Source organism: Strix uralensis, chromosome 2 (assembly GCF_047716275.1).
Source record: "Strix uralensis isolate ZFMK-TIS-50842 chromosome 2, bStrUra1, whole genome shotgun sequence".
Lineage (NCBI taxonomy): Eukaryota > Metazoa > Chordata > Aves > Strigiformes > Strigidae > Strix > Strix uralensis.
Window position 1 is genome coordinate 53114233 of NC_133973.1, and position 27555 is coordinate 53141787.

At 38.1% G+C, this 27555-nt stretch overlaps 1 protein-coding gene across 1 annotated transcript; it reads right to left on the reverse strand.

Moving 5' to 3' along the window:
* On the reverse strand, positions 1–26834 carry BMX (BMX non-receptor tyrosine kinase). The gene is made up of 17 exons (XM_074860770.1): positions 26697–26834; positions 25596–25700; positions 23250–23331; positions 21462–21581; positions 19630–19691; positions 14936–15114; positions 11814–11873; positions 10976–11030; positions 9301–9380; positions 8560–8687; positions 8077–8151; positions 7176–7347; positions 6033–6249; positions 4263–4327; positions 3201–3319; positions 1108–1265; positions 1–75 (listed from the first exon to the last, which is right to left on the reverse strand). The coding sequence occupies exons 1-17, from the start codon at positions 26832–26834 to the stop codon at positions 1–3; spliced, it is 1890 nt and encodes a 629-aa protein (XP_074716871.1).
* Between the last annotated feature and the right edge of the window lie 721 nt (positions 26835–27555).

Sequence of the window (27555 nt, forward strand, 5' to 3'; positions counted from 1 at the left end):
TCAACCTCTGTTGTCTTCTCTCAGTGCCTCAAAAAATGGTAAGAGCTGATAAAAGGCAGGGCGTTTTTCTGGTAGCTAAATGAAGCAAAGTTGATGGGTATGGTTATTTAATTTTGAAATCATTCAGGAACTGTAATTTGCATTAGTTTTTCTTGATTTTTAGCATGCAGATTTCATAGAGACAGTAATGATTACAAGGTAAAGAAAATTAAAGTTACTTTTCATATCTATCTTATGTTGCGATAGTTTAATCTTCTTTCTTTGCATTAACATGTCCTGAGATACAAGTTATTTTTCTCATTTTTCTGGCAATTATATGAACACCCCTCCCAAAACATCACTGTCATTTTGTGGTATCACCAATAATGTCCCAAACAGTTCTTTGTTGCTGGTAAGAAACAAGTCATAGTCCACTGATATCTGACTAAAATACAGACGAAGGGAAAAAATAAATCAGGATGATTCTTGGCACAGAAGATGCAGATCTCTCAAAATAAAATGAGCATGAGCAACATTTGACTTACAACTCCTAGAAGACTCAGACGGAGTAACATACCCTTCTCATTCTAAGGGTGGGGTTATTTCACACAACTTTAGCTATCTAAAATGGTAGAGGTCTCATCTACGTTTGCTGTTTAAGATCTCTGTATAGGAAAGCAAATATCTTTTATTTTGTCGTGGCTAAGCAGAAAGGACAAAGGGCCATGGAGAGGTACCAGTAATGATCCTGTAATCATGGAACAAATTGAGTCAATTAGCTTAGCTCAGCACCCAAATTTTAGACCATTAAAATTAGGTGAGAAGAATCTCACCTAGAGATTCTTCCCACCAGAAGAAGGCCATCTATTATGTTGATGTTGAAGGGTATTTTACTGTTATTTGCTTAAATACATGGTTCTGAAAAGAAGGGAGCTAATCTTCCTTTATGTTCTGTTTCCTGTACTAACAATGTCCTGAACTGGACTGCTATATAGAATGTACTACATACAAGCAATGGCTTCTGTAAGGGATATTTGCCACTATGAACATTAGTTCAGCTATCAACAGGGACTCCTAGTGACTCCTATTATTTTGTTTTCTCCAGTTTGTATGTGCAGAGGTACATACCTCATGCCAGCAGTTGTACATTATCTGGTAGATGATGTCTGAAACCAGTTGTGGTCTATAAAGTCTGTATCCTTGAGAAACTTTCTCAATCACCTGCATGTTATCATAAAGCTCATAGGGCTGTTTTCCCAAAGTGAACACCTCCCACATTAAGATACCTGCAAAAATATTCATGGCAATGGAAGACAAGAAATGAAAGTCAAGAAAAGCAAGATAATCCCTTTTTCCAGGAACAAGAGACACATGCCACATGTAACCAACCAGACATTTTAAAGAGAATATTGTCCAAAGAAAAGTATGGAGATGACTGACAAGTGTGATTCTGTACTCAAATGTAAAACAACTTCTACTGCAGAAGAAGGTAAAGTTAGGTAATAAAGTTAGTTATAAAATATATTTAATGTGGACAATAATGGAGAAAAGCCAAGACATAGCTATCCATGGACTAAATTTTTTACAAAATACATACAAACACCCCCTTATATATGTATGTGTGTGTACACAGAGAGAAGGAAGGAAAACCAAAATGACAGATATAGGTATCTATGTTTCTATAAAATAATAAGAAAATTTTTACTGATTTTTTTAAGTGAGTGAGACATAAACTCCTTTGGTATCAGAAATATTTCCAAATACTTTATAGTGTCAGCTACACATACCTGTGAAAACTGGATTATACTGAAGCAATAGAAACACTGGATAATATAATAATCATTAATTCATAATGACAGTTTTGCAAGAAACAATTTTTGCTGCAACTGAACATATGTGATAATCATGCCAACCATAAAGTATTATGTTAACAATGATATATAATACTGGCAGTAATGATCTTTTTTTGAAACATAAATTAATTGGATCTTTGACTTCCCTTCAGCTTGAAGACTGGAGCGTTGTAGTGTCACAGTAGGGTCAGAATAAAATGGTACCTGAATCCCTGCTTTCTCTGATGAGAACGTTAAAAAAATGTTTGTTCTCTGATATCTGCTTTTGGGATATGAATACATCAGTCAAGTTCTTTAGCCCTTTAAAGACTCATTAGTTAAAAACAACCAAACAAGAACTGACGGATCCTGCTTTCTCCTCACTTCCACTGCATCAATGGATAGTGCTAAAATGAGAAAAGACCTTCTAAGGAAAAATAATGTTTCTCATTGAAGTTAATGCCAATATTGAAGTTAATGACCATAAAGCCTGAAGCCAGGATTTCATCAGTAAGAGCAAAAAGAAAACGTATCACCAGAAAATCCAACTTCTGATTTAATCATATATACTATAAACAACTTATGAAGGGCATGAATGAGCCGTTTCTCTGCCAGAGTCATTAATATTGGGAAACTAGCTGAAATTAAAGATAAGAAGCAGCCTAGCATTTAGAAACACTTTCATCTACTTTATTCACTATTGTTCAATGTCAAGAACAGTGGGTTGCCAATCTTTCATCAACTTGACAGCTGCCAAATTTTTCCTACTGGAGGAGCAACCCATGTAAGTGGAATTTAAACCTGTTCACAAAAGGTTCCTTTTCCTTTGACACCTTTTGCAGACTTTTAGAAACACTAAACAGACTCCAGCGATTTGTAAATCATAGCTTGAAAACCACTGAAGCAAAAGTTCAAATGTATGAAATTCCTGGGTAGAAAGTGATCTGCAAACACATCTTATTTCTGCTGAGATACAGAGTCCGAGCTCACACAGACTCTTCCACAGCTGGCTTATGTACAGAGTCCACTCTGACCTCTGCAACTAACAGAAAATTCTTTTGAATTGGGTAGCACTGATTTATGGTCTAGATATGCCAAAAATACCATTTGATCTCCCCTGCCAACAGTTTACTTTACCGTATTAAACACATATATAGCAAATGAGGAGTGGACAGAGTTGCTATGTGCCTGAAAGAAAAACAATAGGGCTAAAAAAATCCAAAGAGGATAGGGCTTGGATGCATAAAAATATTAAACAAGAACATAAGCTGTAACTGCTGTTTACATTCCTTCAGTGTGAATGTCTAGCATTTCTGCTTAGTAAGCTGAGGAAATACAAATGTAATGGCATATATACATACATATTTATATGTCAAATTCCATACATACCAAAGGCCCATACATCTGACTTGCTGCTAAATTTGGTGTAGTGAAAAACTTCTGGTGCTGACCACTTCACTGGAAACTTGGTTCCTAGTGAACTTACATACAGGTCATCCAGAACATACCTACAAGGCAAGAACCAAACTTGGTTGAGACTGAGTTACAGTGAAATACTATTTACTGCTTCTTCCTTTTATACCACAAGGTTCCTAAGAAAAGCCTGGGCAGAATCTCAAATTTCCAAAGGATACCTGATAGAAGCATAAGCTATAATCTATAGAACAGATCACTGCTACCAACTTACTAGAGAAATAATGTAGGATCACAAAAATGTCTGTTGTAAGGCCATCTAGCCCACCCTCCTGCTCAAATAGGATTAATCCCAACATTAGATCAGGTCAGCCATGGCTCTGTGTAGCCAAGTCTTAAAAGCCTCCAAAGATCACAGTCTCATCGTCTCCCTGACTGGTATGTTTCTCTGTTCCACCACCCTCCTGGGGAAACAACTTCTCTTACTGTCCAACTTGAACTTCCTGAGCTACAGTATGTGGCTGATGTCTGCTGTTATATTGCCTGGCACTAATAAGACTATTTGGCTCCATCAGCTTTGTAACTGTAAGTAGCTATAGGCAGCTTTTAGATCCCCTCTTAGCCTCCTCTTTGCCAGGCTAAGCAACCTTCTCCCTCAGCCTCTTCTCAGAGGACATGTTCTCTAGACTGCTCATCCTCTCCAACTTCTCTTCATTGAGGCTGCTGATTAAGATGTTTGGCCCCCAAATTAAGTGAAAATCTTGTACACAAAGTAAACTCTGAGATTTCTTTAACAAACATGACTAGTGAAATCTCTCAACTGTGATTTGCCTTTAAGCCTTAACTTTTTGAGATAGCAGAATGACTTTATTCTAACCCCATAACAGCTTATGGTCATTAATAGAAAGGAACCACAAAGAGCTGTATCACACCTTGTGGCTTAACTTTCCTAACAGCCAGTTGTTAGCTGATCAATGCCAGTAAACTATACATACACTAACATCATAGCTTCACAAGGTCCCCGGTTCTTTTACTTACCTACTCATCCCAAAGTCAGATACTTTCACAGTAAGATTGCTGTCAACCAAACAGTTCCTAGCAGCCTTTAGTAGAGAAACGAGAAAAGAGTTGAGTGGAAAAAATACAAAGAGGAGCAAACCCTGTCATGTCTTGGTAATTTGCTAATAATAATTCCTGTCCTCTAACATTTCAATGAATAATGACATTCTTTGATTGAAGCACTTAAGTTTGGAACTGTAAGGGAACAGTAAGTAGCTCTCTTATTTCATTTTCTGACTACTGGTTGAAAAAAATTCTTTATCATTACCCTGGATTTACAAATAAGGACATTGAGGGATAAGGAAACAGAGGTGAGAAAACCCACATTCACCTAGAAAAGCAGTAATAGAGCCAGAAATTAAACCCCATCTTTCAAATGTCATCCTACTCCAGGGTTCTTTTCAGTAGTCTCAGAATTTACCAAGGCATCAAAAAGTGAAAAACATAGATTGGATTATTCGCAGTGCACTATAAACAGAGTGGAGCAATGAAAGGTGATTTAAACAGCTTGATTTATGAAAAGTTCAATATAAGCCTAGTTCTGCAAATGATAACTTGAGAACATTTATCTAAGGCTGTATTGTCTGCCTGCATGCTTATTAATTTCTGTAATACAGTTTGTATCTACAGTTTTCAACCTGAAATCAAGCTCAAGTTTTGTGGTTTTTTTTCTGTTTTCCCATGGTGCACAGCCAGTTTTCAGGAAACTGACAATATTTACAACTTGAATTCTACTACTTACATTGTCTGATATTCCTGATTTCTGAATCAGGGTGTGAAAATTGTTGAGGCATGGATTTAACAACTTCATTTACACATAAAGACAATTCTTTGAAAACATCAACAAGACATTTAAAATGCTGCCTGAGGAGACTGCACTCCTGTTGGAAAATTAAGCAAGTCTGCAACATAAATTGTCACAAATCTTCAAATACAGTTTTGTCTAGAGTTAGAAGAGAAAACAGGGCTACCAACTCTGAAGCACAATGCACCAGAAATTTGGCTGGGTTCACCTTTAATAGGCCAATAAAATAACAGCTTATTTCCCCAAAGCCAGCATTCTTGACAGCTAAGTTTTGTATAAACTTTTGGTCCAAGTCCTTGAAAGACCTGATCCCTTAATCAAAAGCAACTTGGAATACTTGCTTGAAAACTGGCAGATAAATGTATTTAAAAGAGCCAAGTAGCTGCAGACTTTCAAATTCTGCTCCTGTTTGCAATGCACCAGAGTAAATTCCAGTTTATCCTAACAATGTTCACAATTTTTTTGTAAGAGAAATAGTTCCCTAGTAGGTAAATCTCTAACTAATCAAAAAACAATCTAAGGGACCCAAATCTTTAATATTGCACCACATTCTCCTGGAGGACTACAACATCATTGGACAGAACCCTTTACTTCAGTGGACTAATTTTACAATTGGATGTCTGTACTGCTAAGTGGTGCATAAATCCTCAAGGTTAGAGCCCATAAATGCAGGCAGCACAGTAGGCAGTGCTGTAGTAGACCCGTCAGCTCATCTCCGAAGCAGAGAATATTAGCTTGTGGGCAGTGCCATTCACCTGTGGCTTCAGTGTTGCTCGTTCAGAGCTGCCTTGTATTGAGTCAGCAGGGTGTCTCTGTTCAGCAGATCACAGTGTTTTCTGGGGTGAGTGTCAACAGAGCTGTGGGTGATCCTGAGGGGCAGGACTGCCTAGCATTAGGTTATCCCCCTACCTTCCCTGTTCCACTTCTTCCATTTGATAGCTTACCAAATCTCTATGTATGAACTGGCAGCTCTCCAAAAATGCCATAGCATCACAAACATCATAACATATTTCCAGAAGCTGAAGGGATTGTAGTTCCTTCCCATGACTCCTTAAGTAGCTAAGCAAACAGCCATTAGGCATGTATTCCGTCACTAGATAGGTGGGATATGATTTTGAGCATACACCATACAGTCTAACAAGTTTGGGATGATTAAGTTTCCTGAAATAAATAAAAATAAAATAATCAAAGAATAAATGGAGATTCTTGTGCATTTCTATAAGTTTTGTTTTTCAAATATTAATACGATATACTGAAAGAAATTATTGAGACTGGATATAGTCCCATCTCAGACTTCAAATATTCCTTTTCAAGAAGACTGAGTGTTCTGCTGATTACTTTGAAACTCAGTTTTGGTGACTATCAGAAGAAGACTCAGTATGGATGAAATGACAACTTTGTAGTCAAAAGCCAAAATAGTATTTAGCATCGCAAAAGTGCAACCTTATTGGTGGGAGAAAATAGATCTGAGTTGGTGGGGTGGACCTTAGACCTTAAGGTTTTCTACTAAAACCATGCTGCAAAATTTTCACATTGAGAATTGTAGTCATATCAGACAGTTAACTGACAGGAATGTAGTGCATTCCTTCAGGAGACGAGATATACGAAATATTCTTGAATTTGTATGCTTCAAATATCATCTCATGGAATTTCACTGGAAATTCTAACATCCTTACCTCTTCAGCGTCAGAGAGTAAAACTTCAAGTCTCATGTACATATTTGTGGCATTTCTCAGTTATTGATCTGTCACTCAATCCTACCTGCAGGATGGCAGGAACAGCTTTCTAACTGTTTCTGTATAAATGCTAGTGAAGCAGAGTTTTAAGTGACATATGTGGAACCTCTAAAGTTGTGGAAGAAATGTTAATTGAAAGCTTTGTAGATGACTGTATCAATCTTTGTGAAGCTCTTTTGGTAATACTTCAAATATCCTATATGGTTACCTGTTTAGCTTGTGTCTAATGTACTCAACACTACTTAATGCTGTTTTTAAGAGGGAATTCTCTTTCATGTGTGTGCTATACGTTACTGATTAATGTCTGGAGAGATCATTATTTCCAAATAATTAAGCAACGCCATATCTTACATCATGGTCTGAGCTTCTTCTATGAATTCATCTTCTGACATTGCTCCCTCTTTAATCATCTTTACGGCCACATCATATTGTCCCTTCCACTTTCCCAGGTGCACCACTCCAAACTGACCACTCTCTAGTTCTCTCAACAGGACAATTTCTTCTCGTTTCAGCTCCCACATTCCTAGTGGGACAAAAGAAATTCCTTTAGCAAAAAAAAGTACAAATGAAAGTGTGGTATCCCCCACATGCAATGTTGTTGTTTTCTTTGGAGGGTTGCAGAACCATGCAGCACTGAAGCATGCAGCACCTATCTCTCAGCTTTGTGTTTGTGTTATGGAAGGGGACTACATGTCCTACAAGTGTTGTTTGCTATTGCTTAGGTTTAAGCCTTATAAAGAGAATTGAGAAAGATAAAAATGATGATATATTTTCAATTAGGAGATTGGAGAACAAGTATTACTGTGCCAGGTAATGTGGCAGAGGGAAAGAATGGCCATAACTCAGATGTGCTGGGGAAGGAAGCATGCAAGGTCTTGCACAGTTGATATAAGACCTGACATAAAATGCCTTAAAAAGGACACAACATAAAAGTTGATATAAAATGCCTTTGCACTCAAGTTGCCCTGGATGTAGACTAGATGCACTTGTAGGAAGGGATACCCTGTTCCATAGAACCATAAAGTCTCAAGGCTACACTGGACAAGAGGAAACTACAGAAGGAGCTATTGCTTGAAAGACCATCCTTCCCAAATTCTCACATTGCTTCCTGCATGGACAAGTGGAAACGGCCACCAAACAAAGATTCTGTAACCTGCAAGCCTGAATGCAGTAAGAGTCATGATTTTCTGGTTATTCTATTTTTGGTGGCCAAGACTGACACCAGTTTCGAAAATGAAAGTTATCTTCATACCATTTCCTAATGAAGCTGTGGATGGGACTTTATTTACTTGAGTAGACACTGCATGACGGAGCCTTGTCACCATACCTACAAAGAAAACCTGTTAAAGGTCACAATATATACATGAGTCTTCCAAAATCAAAGAAAACACAGGGAAACAAATACCTCCCTCTCCCTGCCATATTACAACCATCCAGGTAATGACACATATTCAATATTCAGCAGCTGCTGCATCGCTTCACAAGATTGAAAATTCTTCTGTGCTTAAGGGCTAGTCCAGCAGAGGTATTGCAAGAGGTAGTACAACACCAAAAAGCACTACAGCAAAGGAAAGCAACTGTATTGTTTGTGATGTTAGATCAAGTTCCATCCAAACTCTCCCAAAAGATATCTCAATATTTAGAGTATACAGTATTGGAAGAGATTCACCATAATGCTAAGAAGTCCAGAAGCCTAAGCGAAAGCCTATCAAGTAGAAAGAGCATATAGGATTACCAGCCGAGTTGTGCTGATGGTAGTGTATAAGCTTGGGAATTGATTCAAAATAATAATTTTCAGCGAGATAATACTTGTTCTCAGGGGTTTTGTGCACATGGTAATGTCTGACTGCTCCTTTTTTACTTCTGAAAAACAACACAAAATGCAGTAAATGTCAAAGCCTTGCAAAGTGTCTTCCAGCTGATGTGTTAATAGATTAGTTAGTTGCTGAATGAACTGCAACACTCCAACTGGCCACATAACAAAATACGTAGTAGATGTCACCAGAAGGACTGTTACATTTACCTCTGTCTGCTTTTCCCCCTTTAACACCTGCTGGCTTTGTAGTACAGGCTCCTAGCACATTGGAGTCTTCTGCTGCATAATCTAATGTAGTCTGATGGTTAGTACTTGTCTTCCAATAGTTAAATCTAGAGCAAAAGACTTTCATATACTGCCCTTGCGATGGTTCTACATCTAATTTTGAACGCCTTCCCCTTCCCTTCCTTCTCTCTTCACACCCAACTATTCTCCTATTATGTGCCTGTTACCCGCCTATGTTTAGATGAGACAATTCTGGACCCCCATTCCCCTGTTCAGGCAGCCATTGTTATGTATGAACTTAAATAACTAATATGACCTGAATGTGCCCAAGGTTCACCTTTATCACAATATAGAGATTTTGTTGTTGACCAGTCACACCAAGCAGCATGCCTATAGCACACTCATAGAAATTGTACACATTCTTTGGATACTTACTCAGGAACCTTGCTGAATACAGACACAGTATACATTCCTGCTTGGCTAGATTTCCGAACCATAAAAGCACCTTCTTTCCCCTAATTAAAAAAAAAAAAAAAAAGTTACAAGGAACAATGAGGTTTGGATTCATTTCAGTGAACTTTAGGCTTTTACACTGTGATGTCCACAAAGGAGAGAAGGAGATATGACTCATCTGACCTCCTTTAAGGACTACTTTAGGACAAAATGAATTATGCCTTAAAAATATTTATTTCTCTCCACTAAAAAGAGGGTCAAGATAACCGGTTGTGGTATCCTGCTGCAAATGTTTAAAATTAGGTGAGTTGTACCCCAGCCCGGACATGAAGCAAGCAGTCTGACATTTTGTCTTGGTGCACAGATACAGCTTTATAAATGGGAAGATGGAGAATTGTTAACCCCATCTCCTTCCTCATGTACCCTCCAGAGGTGGTACACGTTATAAGACCCAAACAGTGCCATCTACATCCCATTGGAATAAGAGCTCTCTCCACCACACAGTTCCTTTATGTAATGCATCAGACTAATGTATTTTCTATTGCCAAAGTAATTCTGAATTACTGAATAAGTAAAAGATTTTCACTGCCCTCTATTGTATTTGGACTACTTTAATCTTTACTTTTGGTCCAGTCCTAACTTTTGCTATCCACATTTACTTCTGTTAATGGTTTACCATACTGGGCTGGAAATTCTGGTTTCCATAGTTCATTTAACAGCTACATCTCTAACGTGCTAGGAATGGCTCTTACAGGGAGAAAAGAAGATATATAGAACCTCACATACAGGCCAAGGTTGATTGCTGTCAAGTTCAAAGGAAACTTCATGTCCCCTTAAAGTTAACTGGAGTCAGGAGTATCCAACACCTTTTGGGACTGGGACATAACTGCCTTTCTCCAGTGATTTGCCACACTTCAATTTAATTCCTTAACCTGTGGTGCAGGTCTAAGTGAAGCGACCCTGAGCCAAGGCTCCAGAAGGGTTGGGTTATATCGAACTTGTTAGTGGCTGAGTACTAATAGGACTGTCTGTGAGGAAGCAACAAGCCACGAGAGGAAAACTCGTTTACACAGCACACTCAAGCACAAAGCATGGCTGAGGCTGGATCCCCTCCAGAAAAGTACATGGGCAAGTTGTTCTGCAGTTGAAGGCTGTAAAGACTTGTACACCTGACTAGTCCCATGGTGTTATCCATCCTTGCTCCTAGTCAGCTGCATCCAGCCAATGCTCAGTGGGCATAGCACTGAGCTTGCTCAGGCTTGTCTGCTCAGCTGTGTGAAATTCTTTTACGTCACTTAATCATAAAATCATCACAGAGGATTCCTCTAGACTGACCTGCAGAAAGAGCCACACTGGAGCAAACAACACAGGTCTAGAGGTAAAACCAAAAAGCAGAACTTTGAGAGCAAATGCACTCAGTGTGGCTTTGTTTCAAGTGTATTTTAGAGGTGCATCATTTGTTCATTTATGTAGAAGAGCCATTAATGCATTTTTGAAGATCTGTTTATCAATACCAAGTTAGCACAAGAGTTTCTAGCACTCTGTAATACTACAGCTATTTGAAGAGCATCAGCATCCTCTAGCTACACAGTATAGGAAAACACAGAAAAACATTTCCATGACTGTTCATAAACAAGTGCTAAAGGATATGTAGGACCTTGTGACGGAGCAGCTGCTCAGACTGGGCACGGGAGATATTACCAGCATACCAACTGCAAAGAGAAATATTTGGCTATTATTCACAGGTTGATTTCTGAATAAGGCACAGTAGACACATGAAAAATGCCAGACATCATAAATATTTCAAAACTGCTTTTAAAAGCCAGAGAGTAGACTTGGGACTTGTCCTGCATGTGTGATTTTAGGCCACGAGATAAAAGGGAAACCATTAGTTCCCATCTGTTTCCTCTCATCCACCCAGTGGGTCTCCTCCTGAAATATCTGGTCCTACTCTGTGACTCTGACTTTTTAGACTAAATCCTTAGAGGAGAATCCTGCAACTTTAATGATCTGCCAGGAGCTTTACCAGCAGTAGATTGCTCTGTCTCCTGCAGACCATGACACAGCTGTCTCCCTAAAAGCTGGGAGGTGCATAATTCTCCTCTAACCTTGAACCTTCTGGTTGTCATAATATTTAAGTAAACTGAGACATCCCAAATGGAGGAAACAAGCCAAACATGTTATGTCAGATCAGTTCAGGGAGCTCCAATGTAGCCTTTTTAATAGCAGTTCACTTTTATGAAGCATCCCTTTATTAGCATACTAGACTGATTTTTCTAAATGACTTTTGTTTTTGTCTGAAAACAAATAGATTCATGCCTTTGGAAGTCTGCGGGCAGTGATGTTGCTGATGACAATATCTATAAGTATTATCATTATTACAACAGCCATCCATACGATACCATTGCTCTAGGTACAGTGGACTGTAAAGTGGAATGACGATTTCTGCCCAAAGAACCTTTTGGTTCTCATGAAGACATACTCTATATACTCACTCATGCTTAGCAATATTCTGGTATTCTGCCAATGTCTGTTCACTGACACTGGAGTTTTCCCTGCAAAGACAAGACAACATGCTGAAATTGAAAAACTAGTTATGAAAAATACTTTCTTTGGGTTAAAAGTCATACTACGTACTTTTTTGAGTAGTTATGCCATGGTCTAAGGTGAATATTTCAAAAAATTGAGACATATTTAATTGTCTCAATTTTTTCATGACTTGGTGAACACTTATACAGTCTTTCCCCTTCACTGTGCAATGTGTTGGAAATCCAAATATTCTCTGTGCATGCTGTAACAGGCAATGAAGTTACATATCCCTTTAGTGACCTTATGAAGAGATTGCATCTACCTTTTCAAAATTTACACGGAAGGTTTTCAAAACTGCACAACCCTAGACTTCCCAAATAAAAGTTCTTAGCATGACAGACAACAGAAGGAGTTCATGTGGCAGAAAAAGAGACCTCTAAAATAGACTCCCGTGCAGAAATAATAATGGTTCTTATTTATGCTGCCTTTTACAGGATACTGTAGTAGGTTTTTCTTTTAAGAAAATCTGTGAATCTTGTTCAGTATGGTTTTCTATGAGACAGACAACCGACTATGTTTCTGTCAGATTTCCATTCAAATGCTTAGGCATACATTTAATGCTTACAATGTCATGTCATCTTACTAAAAAGGAAAAGATGGGTCTGATGTATCACTTCGACAGACCTGGATTCCCTTTAACCTGTACATACATACAATGACACGAGAGGGCTAGCAAGGCTGATTTAATGCCGAAATAAGAGTACAAAGATTGAAATCCCAGCGTCATTGAAGTCAGTGGCAAAACCCTATTTATTTAAATGAAACCAGGATTTTCAACTGATGTTTTTTGCATTTATGTATGAGTCACGAAGACAAATTATATCTAATTCTATACCTTTCAGGAAACTTTATGCTTAGTACTCAGAAAGTTATTTAAAAAGAAAAATATTCCAGAAATATTACACAATCTTTATCAGAGTGGTAAGAAAAACATTTAAGCGGTGGAAAGCTGCATATTGATTCACCTTGGGTCTTCATCATTCAGAGATAACTTTCTCAAGTAAGTGCTCGGTATGAAACCTTCATTCCTGCAAAATAAACAGTTCACAGTTTAGCTATCATACATGACTGCATCTTAAATTTAGTCACTTAAAATAGGAAAAGGGATTAATCAGAGTCACTTTTTAGAATGCCACTAACAGAAATGCTCATGGTTAAAACATTTCTGCTTTTACTTACCATGTAGAAAAATACAGAAGTAATTTGTTTTAGCAAATTACATTTCAATGAGGTACTCTTTTCACTAGTCATTGAAATGGCTTCTTCCTCAGTGATTGGCTTCATCATACGGAAGATTGGAGCAGCTGTTCAACAATTTCATTACATGCCATCTCAGTTGCTGTGATGAAGGATGCCAGTGACTAATGGGTGCCAGCAGAGTAACGCCAGGGCGAATGCAGAAAGTCAGTAGGAAGGCTCAGCACTCTTCCTGACACAATGTCAGATGCAATTGAGAAGCTAAGCTAAGTGAATGCGGACAACTGAGCTACCACTTAAAGCAGCTAGCAGCATGACATGGTGGACCCAAGTTATGGGGTCCAATAGGCATCTGTTGTTGTAAGGGGGTGGGCTGTATACTGTGCCCATCAGAAAAATAAATAGGGGGAATAAATTGTATATTTGAGTCTGGAAGGACAGAGAAAGGAAGAGTTTCTTTAACACAGATCTCAGTACAGTGAGAAGAAAACTGAGAGTGCATGAAAACAGGTGAAATGGGTAACGCCTGAAGCTTGTTCCTGTTACATTCAAGAAAACAAGATCTTCAATTTATTTCAAGCAGAATTTAAAGATTTTGTTATGATGTATATGTGACTTGTCCTTACAGAATCAATACTGCAAAAGTCTCAGATTCTCAAGCCAAAGAAAAAACTATAAAAGTCCCCCCTTTCTCTTGATCTCTCTCTGCTCCTTCATTCATCTTAGAGCCCTCTACTCAGGCTCTATAAGCAGAGCTGCCTGTATCATATGCTTTTACATACCCATAAACAGTCCATTGAAGGTATTTAAGACTATATCTCAGCTTACTAATTTATTATTGTCTTTGAGTTGTCAGGGTTGCATGCTGCTTTCTTCATCCAGAACAGTAAGCCAATCGTGTGAGTTACAAAGTGCAGACACTTTACCTTAAGTTAAGGTTGTGTTATCTGTTGGTTTTCTTGGACTTGTAAACTTAATCAGTGAATTATGAGTGGATCAAGTTATTTAATTCTGTTCCAAACCAGTTTGGGCATTCCCTAGCTCAAACATTTTTCCTTTCCACATTTCTATCAAGTAATAAAATCAAACTCACCTAAACCCATCATGGGACAGACAAGGAATCTTATCTCTTCCAGGCAGCTCCTGTTTGTTTCACTGCCTTTGTCTCCAGTGTACCCTAAAGCTGTTTCTCATTTAATAACTTGGGAGCAGACACTCTTTTCTGCCCCAGCTGGATATTAATAAAAAATATCTTATTTTAAGTTGCTGAGGGGAATTCCTCCACTTGTGAACCTGAAAGAGACTAATTAAACCGTGTGCAGGATGGGGGTGCCCTGTCTTTGTGGAAAAGTATTGCTAAAGATGGGGAGAGACTGAAGTGATAAGTGATTCGTGCCTCAGCAGCTTTCACTGGTCTCCCGTGCTGTCACTGCTATTGTAATAGGAATGGTGCTGGTCTAAAGATGGTTTGTGCACACAAAAGAGGCAATGTTTGTGAGGAGAGATTTTATCTTTTTATTCACTTAAACTAAATAGTTGGGAAAAAAATGGATAGCTTCTCTGTACACAAGCCCTTCTTCAGGCACATATCAAAATTAAGGCCACCAGATACTATCTTAGCTAGAATACTAGGCAGTGACTGTTGTAAATCTTACTCAACCTGGCAGCCAAGGATGGTAAGAAAATTAAGTTGTACAGAAGACAACGAGGCTTCTAGAGAAAAGTTTAAAAGCTAGTAAGGTAATTCTAACATAGATACTGTTGTCTGTGAAGATGAGATACGCAGAAGACCATGGTCATGGAACAAAAGTATTCTGCAGGGCATACTTACCCTTCCAAATCCCTTATCTTCCAACAATCAGAATCTTCCTCTTGCAATATATAGTATCTATTGCCTCTGACAAGCCGGATAGCTGAATTTCCTTCGACTTCATAGTTGCATTGAGCCACAGCCATATTCAGAACTGACTTGTCTGCTGATAGCACCCGAGGCAGGCTTCTACTTTTCCACTTTTGAGGACAGAGGAAATAAAATGATAAGGAGATGCAGCTACATCTACATGTATGACATGTACATCATCACTTATATCTTCAACATGTATAATGATATTAGGCAAATTAATCAAAGTTAAGAAGATGGGCAGAGACAAGACGCTGTGCCTCATCCATTTAGAAGCACAGCCCAGATACTGTTGTGTTGTCCACACTTGTGAGACAGGTGAGAACAGAACCAAGTTCTGTGATAATGACACCAGAAAACTCTGAGTGGAGGCCAACACTGCTGTAATAGGAAGCTTTCATTACCTGAATTATGTGGTAGACTTGACTTGCACCAAAAGCCTGCCACCTATCTGAAGCTGATACTACTTAATGAACTGTTGCAATTCATGTGCTTTGGACACCACATGACCAAATTATGCTTTACTATAATTAAGTGCAATGAAGTCCTGTTGTATCAAAAGACCCCATTGCAGTATTATAAAATAACTATGCTTTTTTTGAATGGCTTTTAATCAATAGTGTTATCATGAAGCACAACAAGCATTAGTCAATCGTTACTGCTAATCCCTGAAAGCAAAAAGCTATGCTAATTCTAAATCATTCCCTTTCCTTACCATATTTTATTGATATTTCTCTGCTAAACATGTTGGATATAAGGAATCCCACTCCTTGGTGCCTAGCTTTCTCTGTGTAGATTTAAAGAAGTGTAGGTATGTAACTATGGGATTTATCTTACCTAGCTTTGACCCATGTCTTCATATGAAATATGTCATCCTACAGAAGTGTCTATCTCTCATCACACAAATGGCTTGGATGAGAAGCCTGGCATTAAAGTTAGGTGACATCAATCAAATCATGGACAAAAGAACATCTAAAATTAAGGCACTGAAATGCATTTAGATATAGGGGAAATGTTATAACTGAGAAAATCCAGACATCACAATTCTTTAAAAGCAGAGAAAACTACACTTGAAACACTGACAGCAAAGGATGAGGGAAAATAAGGAAGACTTAGGAGAATGCCACCTATTTATTATTGAAAACCACTGTAATGCAATGCCAGGGAAGAATGTCAAGTGTCCTGAAGCAGGCTGCAATGTCTTTAAATCCAAGTGACCATGGCATTGTATGTTTGCTTTTCTCTTTACTGACATTTCTTTACCTAATTTAAACAAGGAGAAACCAAAGAGCCAAGTGAATGCCTGGTTGAGTCTACTGAGCCAGAAGACACACGTGATCTCTTTCTGCAAACACACAAAGTCTCAACTTCATCTCACTAAGCTCCAGTGAAGATACTCATTCTTTAAAGGGGTATCACTCACAGCAGAGTCCTCTTCATTTGACTAGAAGTAGGTCTGTTGCTCATCAAGTACTACTACTTGAACCCAGAAAGTCATATCTGACTTCAGTGGAAAGGAGCTTGTAGCTTGAGGGCCTATGTTAGGCAGGATTCGAGTGTTAGACTTTCCATTTGATTTGTAGAATAATGACAGAACTAAGATGTCTGCAGTTGTCAGAAAGATGGAGAAAATTATAATACAGAGATGAAATTGTTTTCTCTTTAAAGCATCTAGTGATGTCAGAGCAAGGTGATGTTCAGTAAACATGTTTATGAGCCAATGTACACCTCTGACATGTGGCTTTGTTAATTTTTGGAGATAAATTGTTCTTTCTTAATTTACTGTGTTTTGCTTGTGAAATGATCAGACTGTCATCTTCTGATGGAGTTTTCATCTTTTTGCGTGAACAGAAGAAATTGCAAAACATTGGCCAAAGTAAACGGTATCAAGAATTATTATCACAGAAATGAGCTTTGCTTTGTCCAACCTGCCAGGGAAAAGAACCAGCCAAAGATGAGAACATCAGATTTGCATTCCTTTGGATTTCACGGCTGGATGTGTATTTGTGTGTTACAATATTCTGGATGGACTTAATCTGTAACCTGGTGCAGATTAATGTCCTGATTTGTATCCATATATACAGCTTTCCATTTCCAGCACTGTCTGAAAGCCCCAGAGCATTTCCTAATAGTAACTGAGCGGATCTTATTAGTTCCGTTATGCTATTGTGGTTTTTATATTGTGGACTGTGTCACCGTCATCTAGAAAGAATCATAGGTGGCAACCTGAGATTCAGCTGTGATGTGCATATGGGGAACGGTTACTATCTGCAGAACTGCACCCCTACCTTACAGCTGGAAGCATGTGATGGATCACTTCAGCTTCCATAAAACTTGCCAAATACATAATCGTGAGAAGATATGTGTGTGCACTCAGTGGACTTCTAGCTGATCTACTGCAGTATTGGTCTGACCTACATGAACCATTTTCCGTTGCAAAGACAGTGGGTGCCAGGCACCAGCAGAGTTGAAAGTGTTTCTTAAGCATGCAAAAGTAATGCCTCTGGTCAGTTTTGCCTACATTCCGTTGTTAACATGCTAGGTTAACAGTTGGACTAGATGATCTTCAAGGTCCTTTACAACCTAGATGATTCTGTGATTCAAAAGTAATGTCTCTGGTCAGTTGGGAAGAACGTAAGGGAGCAAGACTTGCAGAGGCTAGAGAAGTGAGGGACATGAACTGAGAGGTAAGCGGAAGGAAGGCTGGGGATACAGCGGTACCTCTGATGATCAAACTGAGTAGATGAAAGGACAAAATCTAAATGTGCAGAGAGCTTATAGAAGTAGTTCTGTGACTACATATAGACTGTTTCTCACCATGCAAAGTCCGTATTAGCTTTCTTAAACTGATTATATCATATGACTTGGAAAAATGAAGTCAAGTTGTTCTAACCAGATGTGGTAGTTATTATACCTGTATTTACTGAACCTGTTTCAGAAGCACCCATCTGAAATCTGTCATGTCCCTGCTTTTTAAATTTCCCTTTCAAAATATCTTCTCTGAACTGAAGCAGATAATAAAAATAAATCATAAAGGCCTAGCAGAAACCCGCATGTTCAGCAGCAGATTTGCATGACTGATGAACTCTCCAGACAGACAAAGCACCTCCTGATGGAAGCCAGGCAAAACAGACCACGGTATTCAAAAGAAGTTACTCTGCTGTGTGTTCACAGTGCTATTACTTTCAAATGTCATTATCAGAAAAATGTCAAAAGCTTCTTTGTTCATAGGTTCTTTCCAAGGCTCTATTATTATTTTTCTTAAAGCTCCCTTTTACAGGTCTTGTGATTTTATTTTCTGTCTCTTGATAATCTATGTGTTTCTTAAAGCCCCGGCTATTCATGTCAACTGTATACATAAAAATTCCATCTTTTTTCTTCTTTTTTCTTTAAGTTACTTTCTGATTAACAGAGAGAAGTTAGGAAAGAGACCCAGACTGTATTCTAAAGATATGGAAGAGAAGACAAATTAAAATAAAGCAGGAAATACAGATTCAAAAATCCCATGAGCTGAAACCCAATCTGGTTTAATTTGGAGGAGGCTGTGTAACAATGTGTGAATACACAATCAGACTATACTGTTAGTCCTTTTTAAAGAGATAAAAACATCATAACTTAAGCCACTTTGGTCTCTTCTGTTCTCTTGTCATTGTTACCCCTTACAAAACTGGGCAGTAAAACTAAGGTCAAAAATACCATTATTGCACTTGCATTTGTACAGGAGGAGATAAGGAGCAAATAAACATAGAAGCAGATCTTCCAGTTTACTTCTATTCTGCCAACTGTTGGCCTTCTTCATCAAGCAGCTGTGCTAGAGGACTCAGGCTGAATTGAGCACAAGTAGTACTTTCTGGCATCCTGGTGTCCTGTTTGTCTCTTTGGGTCTGTGAAAGCCTGCCTGTCTCAGATGGACAGTAAGGCCCAGTGGTTGCTGGTGGGATACCATACTCTTGTGTTTCTGCCTGATATAGTCAAGACATAGGCAAGAGCACATAAAGAGCTCAGATGCACTTCCCATTTCATTAACTTAGAGGCTGCCTCTGTAAAGCTGGGCTAAACAGACATTCCTAAACAGGCATCTGTACTCCTGGTGCAACCACAGAGGAGCACAACTTGGGACTTGCCTGAGATAAATGCAGTTCATCTACCATTTCTCACCCACCCAAAGCAGGTATATTCATTCGCATCTTTAGCTACAATATTTTCTCCAAAGTACTATGAGCACCATTTTCACTGGGGAGGGTGGTGGAGGGGAGTTTTTGGCACCTCTAGGAATGGGGATCTCCTCCTAGAAAACTAATTTTGATGGCATTCCCTGATCCCACTGGAAATAAATGTATAAAGTAAAAGACATTCCTGCAAGGCCTGAAGCCAGTACTGCCATCAGCACCTTAAAGTGAACTGATCATGGCTGAGACTTTCCCAGTTTGCCATGTGAAGGAGGGAGATGAGTCCTTCCATCTGGTATGCTGGTGGACACAAGGATGCTGAAGCTGCACTGCAGATTAGAGATCTACGCCAGCTTCCAGTGAGTGGCTGTTTGCAATTCTCCATCCCACAGCCCTCCCTACTGCCTGGATGCTGGATCTTTCCCTGTAGCCAGACACTCAAATGTTTTCACCTACCAACGTTTGAGGGACTGGAGGCAGTGGTTTCACAGACCCAGTTGTACAACAGAGAGTCACATCTAGAAGAGAGGGAGAATTAAGTAAAAAATCATGAATTTAACTAAGGCTTTATCTCTTGAGGCTTTCTCACTTGCAGATCTATACAGTGGCCACAACAGCATGATGACACCTGACACTTCACCTCCCTGAGGTATTGACATGCTTTAGCTCTGAATCTTCCAACCTCCTCTTAATTCGAGCACCATCTCAATATGTTTAAAAACCCCATCAACCATTGTTTTCATCTATGCCAAAACACGAATTCAGGGAAATTTGCGGTTGTATTTAGCTCTGTGGTTTTCCCAGTTCTGTTAGCTTATTTGTTTACATACACAGGGAAACACATGTATGCTTTATTTTTATTCTGTTTTTTTTTGAAATTGTTTCATTGACACTTTTGGTCTATGAATCAGTGATTAAGAAATACTGCTTTCAATTACCCAGAGGTTACAAGACTGAGTCTGTCTGGAGTCATCCCTACACAGTCTCCCTGTGCTCCGCTCATCTCTGTTAGCAACCTCAAGAACTTTTTTAGGAACAGATTTAGAGTGGATACAGCACGTTATCCTGTATGTATTATTATCTCAGACATAAACAAAGCATTCAGTATATAAATATTCTTTTCAATACTTTTCTCAGCTAAGCTGTCCATGACTGGTAATGAGGTATATCCTTGTCCTTGCAATTGACTGGGGTTTCATGGCCCTATTTGCTTTTGTAACAAGAAGCTAGATGAAGCTATTCAAATTACTGTTACAAATGAGTTGACAACTCTTTACATTATTCAGTGTTCAATAATGGTGAAACCGGTAGTAATAGTAGATAAGCCTATACCATTAATTTCAGTTTTCAAAAGCAAATGCCTGTTACAGGCAGTCTCATAGATCTAAATCACGTTCCTAACTGCTCACACCTACATTTTTTGGAATTAACTTTTAATTTTGGGTTCATACTTTTTTTTGATTGTGACTGTAAATGCTTAAGACCAAGGTTCAATCATGATTGAAATCAGTGTATCTATCAGTGCTCTACAATTCCAAACAATCAAGCTTTAAAAGGCTGAAGCCCAAGTACTCATAAACTGCTGTTCCCTTTCCCAAATGTAGCCTTTCACTGTTAAGCATGTACACAGACATGAGGGAATTCCCTTCTGAAAATGTGACGCCTAGGAGGGTAGCCCTTTACAAATTTTCCTCTCTCAGCCTTTACAGATAAAAACTAAAACCCCTAAATAATTGTGACTAAGCTCTGAAAAAAAATACTTCAGAAAAGCATGTTAAAAATTAAAAAAAAAGCTGCAAATTAAATCACACTGTTTAGGGGAAAAAACATATTAATATAATTATATATTAACATAAGAGCTTTACTTCTATTTTGTTATTAAACTGTATTATTTTACACTTACCCAAACACACTCTTGTGCTAAACTTCTATTGTTCCTACCCATCCAGCTTATGGGACCTCATCACTAGAAGGGTTTTAAAGCATAATACTACAATTTCGCTAGAGATCTTAAGAATAAGAACAAAAATAATTCTATCATCTGGTTTATTTTGTAGGTAAAAATGTCACTAACTTTTTAATCAAACACAGCAGTTGTAATTTAGTGTATTATTTCTCCAAGCTACAATGTGTAGCAGCTATGATGTTAAAAGAGTTTAGCACATACATGAAAAAGTGTAAGTAGATTAGCTTTTATATTAATTATACTGCCTTAAATGTCCATGTGATTTGGCAATATTGTGAAAAAAATCAATGACCCTAATCAAACAAATAAAAGAACACATTACATTTCTCCCAAATCGTACATCCAGGGGCTGTTTTACAGGTCTGGTTGCAACAGAGAAACTTCCCGCTGATGAAGAATCCTTTATGGTACTTGTTTAGTAAATCAGAATTGTCTTTAATTTCTGGAAAGCACAAAGAAACCAAAGAGAACATGACAGGCTGCAAAATGGGAGTGTTACTTATGATCAATAGAGTCTACTGCACCAAGCCATGGGACACCAGAGTGCTTACTGACTTCTGGCTCTAGGCACATGTCCTGGTCACATTTTTATCTCTATACCATATTCCTCTATGCAAACTCAAGTCTGAAAGCCATACACCCCGGGTACCTGTTTCTTTGCGAAAGAAATCTGAGTGTCAAGAAGGAGATAAATACAGTGCAGTCCAGCAAAATACATGAAGGCAAAACAGGATCCAACAGCTATGATTCAAAATCATGGATCTTATGAAGATTTCACTATCAGTAATAAAACTAATTAAAAGAAAACATTTTCATATATCAAAATACGCTATTTTCCTAGAACTATCTACTGTAAGAAAATTATATTCACTGATACTCAATATGCCATATGGCAAATCCAAATATTTATGTGTTAAAATACAATTCTTATTTAAGCACACCAAAAGGGAACACCATCACATTATTTTATGTCTGAAGCACGGCTTTACTCTAGAAAAATAGCACCAGTAGTATCACTGTGCTAGCGATACACTAGTTCTGTAAGCTCTAATGGCAATTTTGGTTTCAAAAGGTAGCTAGAAGATATGTAGAAGGCATAGAGTGAGACTTTAAAAACTGGCTGCGTTAGGACAGGTTTTCAGTCATGCTGCAGTGAGCCAGTGTAAACCCAAAATTCCTGAACTTGTGAGAGAGCTGTGAAAGGATTAGGACAGTCCTTCATAACAAGTGCTTTTTATACACTTTTTAAAAGGCTTGTAGGCAGTTGAGTATTTGTGGTATTCTTTGTCTCATGAGCATTACAGGATATATCACTCATGCAACCTTATTCTTCACAAATCTTGGTTTAAAAAATCTTACTGAAAATCTTGGTTTCTAGAAGGCTCAGTGTAGACGGCTGAATGCTTCTGATCTGCATTCTTCACAACTTCACTAAATTAATTTACATACCCTCACTGCTGTGTATGCAAAGGGAGTCACAAACAGAGACGTAGCTTATACATAGGCTTACAAGTAAAACTGGGGAGGATATTTGTCTACAGCTCGTTACAGATTGCCTATTTTTGTTCCTACAATGGCCAGTATGTGTGAGGACTGCCCTATTCAATGTGAGGTTTTTGCCTTCACTGGAGTTATGCAGGGACACCCTTTTCTGCTTGTAAATTATGCTTTGCATGACTGTGATTTTTCTTCATTGAAAACAATAGAAATTTCCTTTAAAAAGAAGAGGAAAATACAAAAGAAAAAGCACTAGCAATATTGGTTATCAAAATGGCTTTCCTGTGGGTAAGTGCTATACTAGCCACAGCGGGAATGGTTGTGCTCTATTAATCTGCATTAGTAAAGGCTGAACATATGATGAAGATTAAAAATTACCCATGAAAAATAAAAAAAAAGCACTTTATTTTGGATTATTTCTCACTGAAACTTTCAGCCTTTAAAATTTCTAATCCATTCTTGAAAATACCATGCATTTCAACCAGTCAGTGCTGAAGTATGAAAGAGACTAAAAACAAGTGACAAAGAATGGCACAAAACGATGAGGCAGGAGCATTTTCCTATCTCTCCTCATGTTATTTGAATATTTTGTCACACAAAGGGATAGTGTTACCTTTATGCAAAGCTGCAAGCCACCGCTCCCGGCTCTCTTCATTAGTGCCATAGATATAGAGAAGTCCACCCTTGTACACAATCTGTAAGAGGTTTGGTAAGCCAGTATGGTGAGAGTGTACTGCCTGAAAGCGTGTTACTATGCAGGAGGGGAACAGAGAAGGGGATGGGAAGCAAAAAAATAGGCTTTGTGGACCCACATCGAACTCTCACAACTTAGTAGTGTTTTTCAGAGGTCACTTATTACCATTTCATATAAATACTTCATATTTCATATAAGTATATTCCATATAAATATATTTCACATCACTTTTAATATGAATATGAGTATGAATATAAATATAAATATAGATATAAATATAAATATAGTATAAATATGTACTGCCTTAACCAAAGTGCTTTGTGTCCTAAAACACAGTTGCAGAAACAAAGGACATCATTGAATATTTCTGGATATTCCTATCTTCTATCTACAAAAGACCTTATAGCCAACATCTTCCTTCCCATTTCAGTTTTTCCACATTCATCTTCCAGCTTCTGGCTCATGTTACCCAAGGCCAGACTGAATGCTCATGGAGGCCAGGAATCTGTCTCTGACAGCATCCAGTAACAAATACTCAGGGCAGTTGTACAGTGATCAGGGAATCCTGATCCAAAGGTGATGCATTTATACTTAATACTCTTTGAGAGGTATTTTTCTTCTGTAAATTTGTTCAGTTGCCTTTTAAGCAAATGACTAGTATCTGCAACATCCTGCAGTAAGTAGTCCTACAGCTTAGCTACACAATATGAACAGTCAGCTTCTTTTGCTTGTTTTCAGCCTATCTTCTGCTAGCTTCATTTGATGTCTACCTAATAATTACTAACATCTGCTTTGCTTTTTGGGTCATGTTTAGTATTGGGCTGACTCTGTGTGTGTGTGTCTGTGTTAGGTCGGGGTTTCATTTCCCTTGTGTACTTGGCTTTTCAGTCATCTGCACTGAATTTCAAATGCCATTTTATTGCTATTGTTTGTTAGACTGAAGAGCTCTTGTTATTAAACACGTATTCCAGCTGGTAAGTATACATGACTGATCCATTTACTTCTGGTCTCCTTATTTAGTGAAATGGTGGACCCCTGTGAGCTTTTCTCTTTAACATGTTATCCATCCAATCTATTAGTCATTGTCAAGTCTCTGACCTCTCTTCAGTTTACAACATCTTTCTTCAATTATAGTCACCAGAACTAGACACAATATTCTCCTGGTGATCACAGTAGTGTCAAAACATATTGAATGCTTTTACTCAATATGTGCCTCCTTCCATGTCCAAGGATGCCATTAGTTCCCTTGGCCACAGCATCACACTGGGAATTTATGCTCAGCTATCATGATCCTAAAGTCCTCTTTAGGGATACTGTTTCCCAGAACAGAGTCCCCCATCTTGTAATTATAGCATACAATCTTTTCCTCACATAACTGAATTGTGCACTCCTGACATAAATACACTAATTTAACATAAATGTGTCATTCAGTGCCACAAAACTGGGGGAGGGAGAAGGAAAAGGGAGACCGGAATGACACCTAGGATCAACCAGGCAGTGAAATACTAAGTATCTCTCATGAGGTTGCCCTTGGGCATGGCAGTTATTGCAGGCTCATGAATTAACACACTATTCAGCAACCCCATTATTGACTTTAGCAGCCTGCTGCTTGTGGTTGCACTGTTTGGCAGCAGCACTCCAGAGGGGGATCTGTGGCCACCTCTGCATGTCCCACTGCCCACAGAATTGAGATTGATGGAACCTGAGCTGGGCAACTGAAACAGATGAAAGGCAGCAAATTCGAAGTTATGGTTTTCTCATCGCATTTAATTCTTGAACGTGTGTATTGCTTTATGCAGCTGCATCTTCTGATACAAGGCATAGCTTTGGATTTCCTGACTGTGGCACATTTGAATGGTAATCAGGCAGTCAGGGGTCAAATCCTGCACTTGGTATTGAGGCCAAAAAAAAGAAGTGGAAAGAGACAGCGAGAATTAAAATAAGAATTTTCAAGTGCTTGATTCTGCCTTAAAATAAGTGATAATCACATCGTGTAGTGATCTCTATATTCCAGATAATATTAAAGCAAATATCTGATAGACCTTTGAACATAAATGAAACAAGATGATCTAAATTCTATCATAGTCAACTAAAAATATTTCAGCAATGTCACAACTTCGGTAATAGGGACTGATTTTCTCTTTAAATATCAGTAGCACTCAGCAATATCAGGTATCACTACTTAGGACAGAAACACTAAGTGTAACCTTAGGATGACTGGCATTCTTCACATGAAATGTAAATGAAACAGATTTCATGGCTAACCTGAAAAGGATATTGTCTTGCAGGAGGTGTTAATTCCTCAAGATTCACTGTCTCAACACATCGGATTTTCTCAATCTCAATTGACCCCTTTTTGCTTCCTTTTTTCTAAGAGAGAAGAAAACACAGCAGACTGTAAACTAATGTTAACACAATATAAAGTATTCTAGTTTGATGATTTTGTACAATTTTGTGTTTCAAGCTGTATAAACCATAGCTTCAGGTTTGTTAAACTTTAAAAGAAAAGTAGTAAAAAACGTTTTTGGTGCCCTACCTACATCTACTATATTGATCAAATTATTTTTAAGTCAGTTACAAGAATTACAGGACACAGCCCTACATGTGAGAAGTACAGGGTGACTGCAGGAGTACATGGCAAAGGGGGGACTAGGAGGAAAAAAAGAAGGAGCAATTAAGAGGAAAACACCTTAAGTGCAAACCAGAAGCCTAGATGTGGCATTCAAAATTTTGTTAAGGTAATGGAGCCCATTCTCACTGAGCTTCCCTGCAGTTTTGTAACGGGATGTGACTCACAGGAGTCGTCCAAATGTATGAAAAGGAGTAAAAACTTTAAAATAAGTTGCCTGGGACATATATTTGCATTCTCGATGGGAGATCTGAGTGAAAAGCCACCCTGTTGTGATATATGGTCACTTCTTAGGAAATAAGGATAGTTTAACCATCTGCTTTGTGCAGCTGAGGGATGAGATTCTGAACTAATTACGCCTCGTACAATAACTTCTGAAGCCAGTTATTTACATCAGTTCAGAGGGAAGCCTGAACAAGGAAAACATCCCTATTCAAGACAATGTGTAAACATATGCCAACATTAATTACTTGCTTCAGTTCTCTTTGGAAGGACACAAACAGATGCTCAATGGCAAGCACAACTGCAAGAGTTGCTCTGAACAGAGACACTCTTAAGCCTGCAGCTAAGTGTTTTCCTGAACAGGAACTAGGATTTGATACCCTATAATTCTCAAAACAAAGTACACCTGTTGTTCTAACACACAATGTTTAATCAAGTTTCACAGAAGAAAGCCAGAGGAATAAGGTGACACTGGAAAATCTTAGAACAGTGTACTTAAAAAAATGATTTCTTACCCCTTTGTCATATTCATAATAAGAAAGGTTTGCTTTTGTCAGAACAAACCACCTTTTCTTGTAATTAATTGGTGATATTTTTTTCTTCTGTTGTGACTTCTTTAAAAGAAGTTCTTCTAGAATTGTTTTCTCCTCCATTATATTTCCCTAAAAGAACATCATAGTTACTTGTATTGCTATTAATAAACATAATAACACCAACTATAGAAACTGTAATAATGATGAATATATTAATTGTCCTCTATATGCTTTATAAAATTTTATAGTAATATATGGTTACAAAGCATGTGTTTAACACTGCTTAAACAAATGAAGCTGTTTAGCTTATTCACTCAGTAAAAACAATCATAATATACAAAAATTGAGCTACAGACATATTATAGTTCTAAACAAGGCGTCTCTGTTACTTTATTGCCTGAGGATCTCTCCTTTTAAAGCTGTGCACCCTTTCTGGCAAAGAGCACAGTCTATGCACAAATGTATTACATCTACAGCATAACATGGAAGTTATTACAGCAGCAAAGAGGATGACAACAAAAAAAGAAAACCCTTTTATTTACAGACCAGAAAAACATACCTAGTGCTGACAAGTGTGTTTCCTGAACTGGAAATTTCTCATTTCTTTCTTTCAACTGAAACAAATGCACATTTATGGAACAGTGACATATAGAAAGGTTCAAAAAGTAAAGATGTTCTTGCACTGCATATATATAAACTTATATCTATGTATTTTTTCTTAGGCTTGATAATCATACAGTAGAAAATGCTAAGAAGGTGAGAACCATCATATTTCTACAAGTTTAGTATGGTTTCAGGTTATCTTACCCAATTGTGAAGAAAATAGGTCACGTCCTTTGCC

What these genes read in the sequence shown, in the direction of transcription:
- BMX (XM_074860770.1), bottom strand. Translation starts at nt 26,834, where the DNA reads ATGGAGGAGAAAACAATTCTAGAAGAACTTCTTTTAAAGAAGTCACAA. An exon ending in CACAGCTTCATTAGGAAATG is followed by an intron (nt 7,348 to 8,076) that starts GTATGAAGATAA and finishes TTGTCCCACTAG; the next exon opens with GAATGTGGGAGCTGAAACGA. An exon ending in TGTACAACTGCTGGCATGAG is followed by an intron (nt 76 to 1,107) that starts GTATGTACCTCT and finishes TGCTTCATTTAG; the next exon opens with CTACCAGAAAAACGCCCTGC.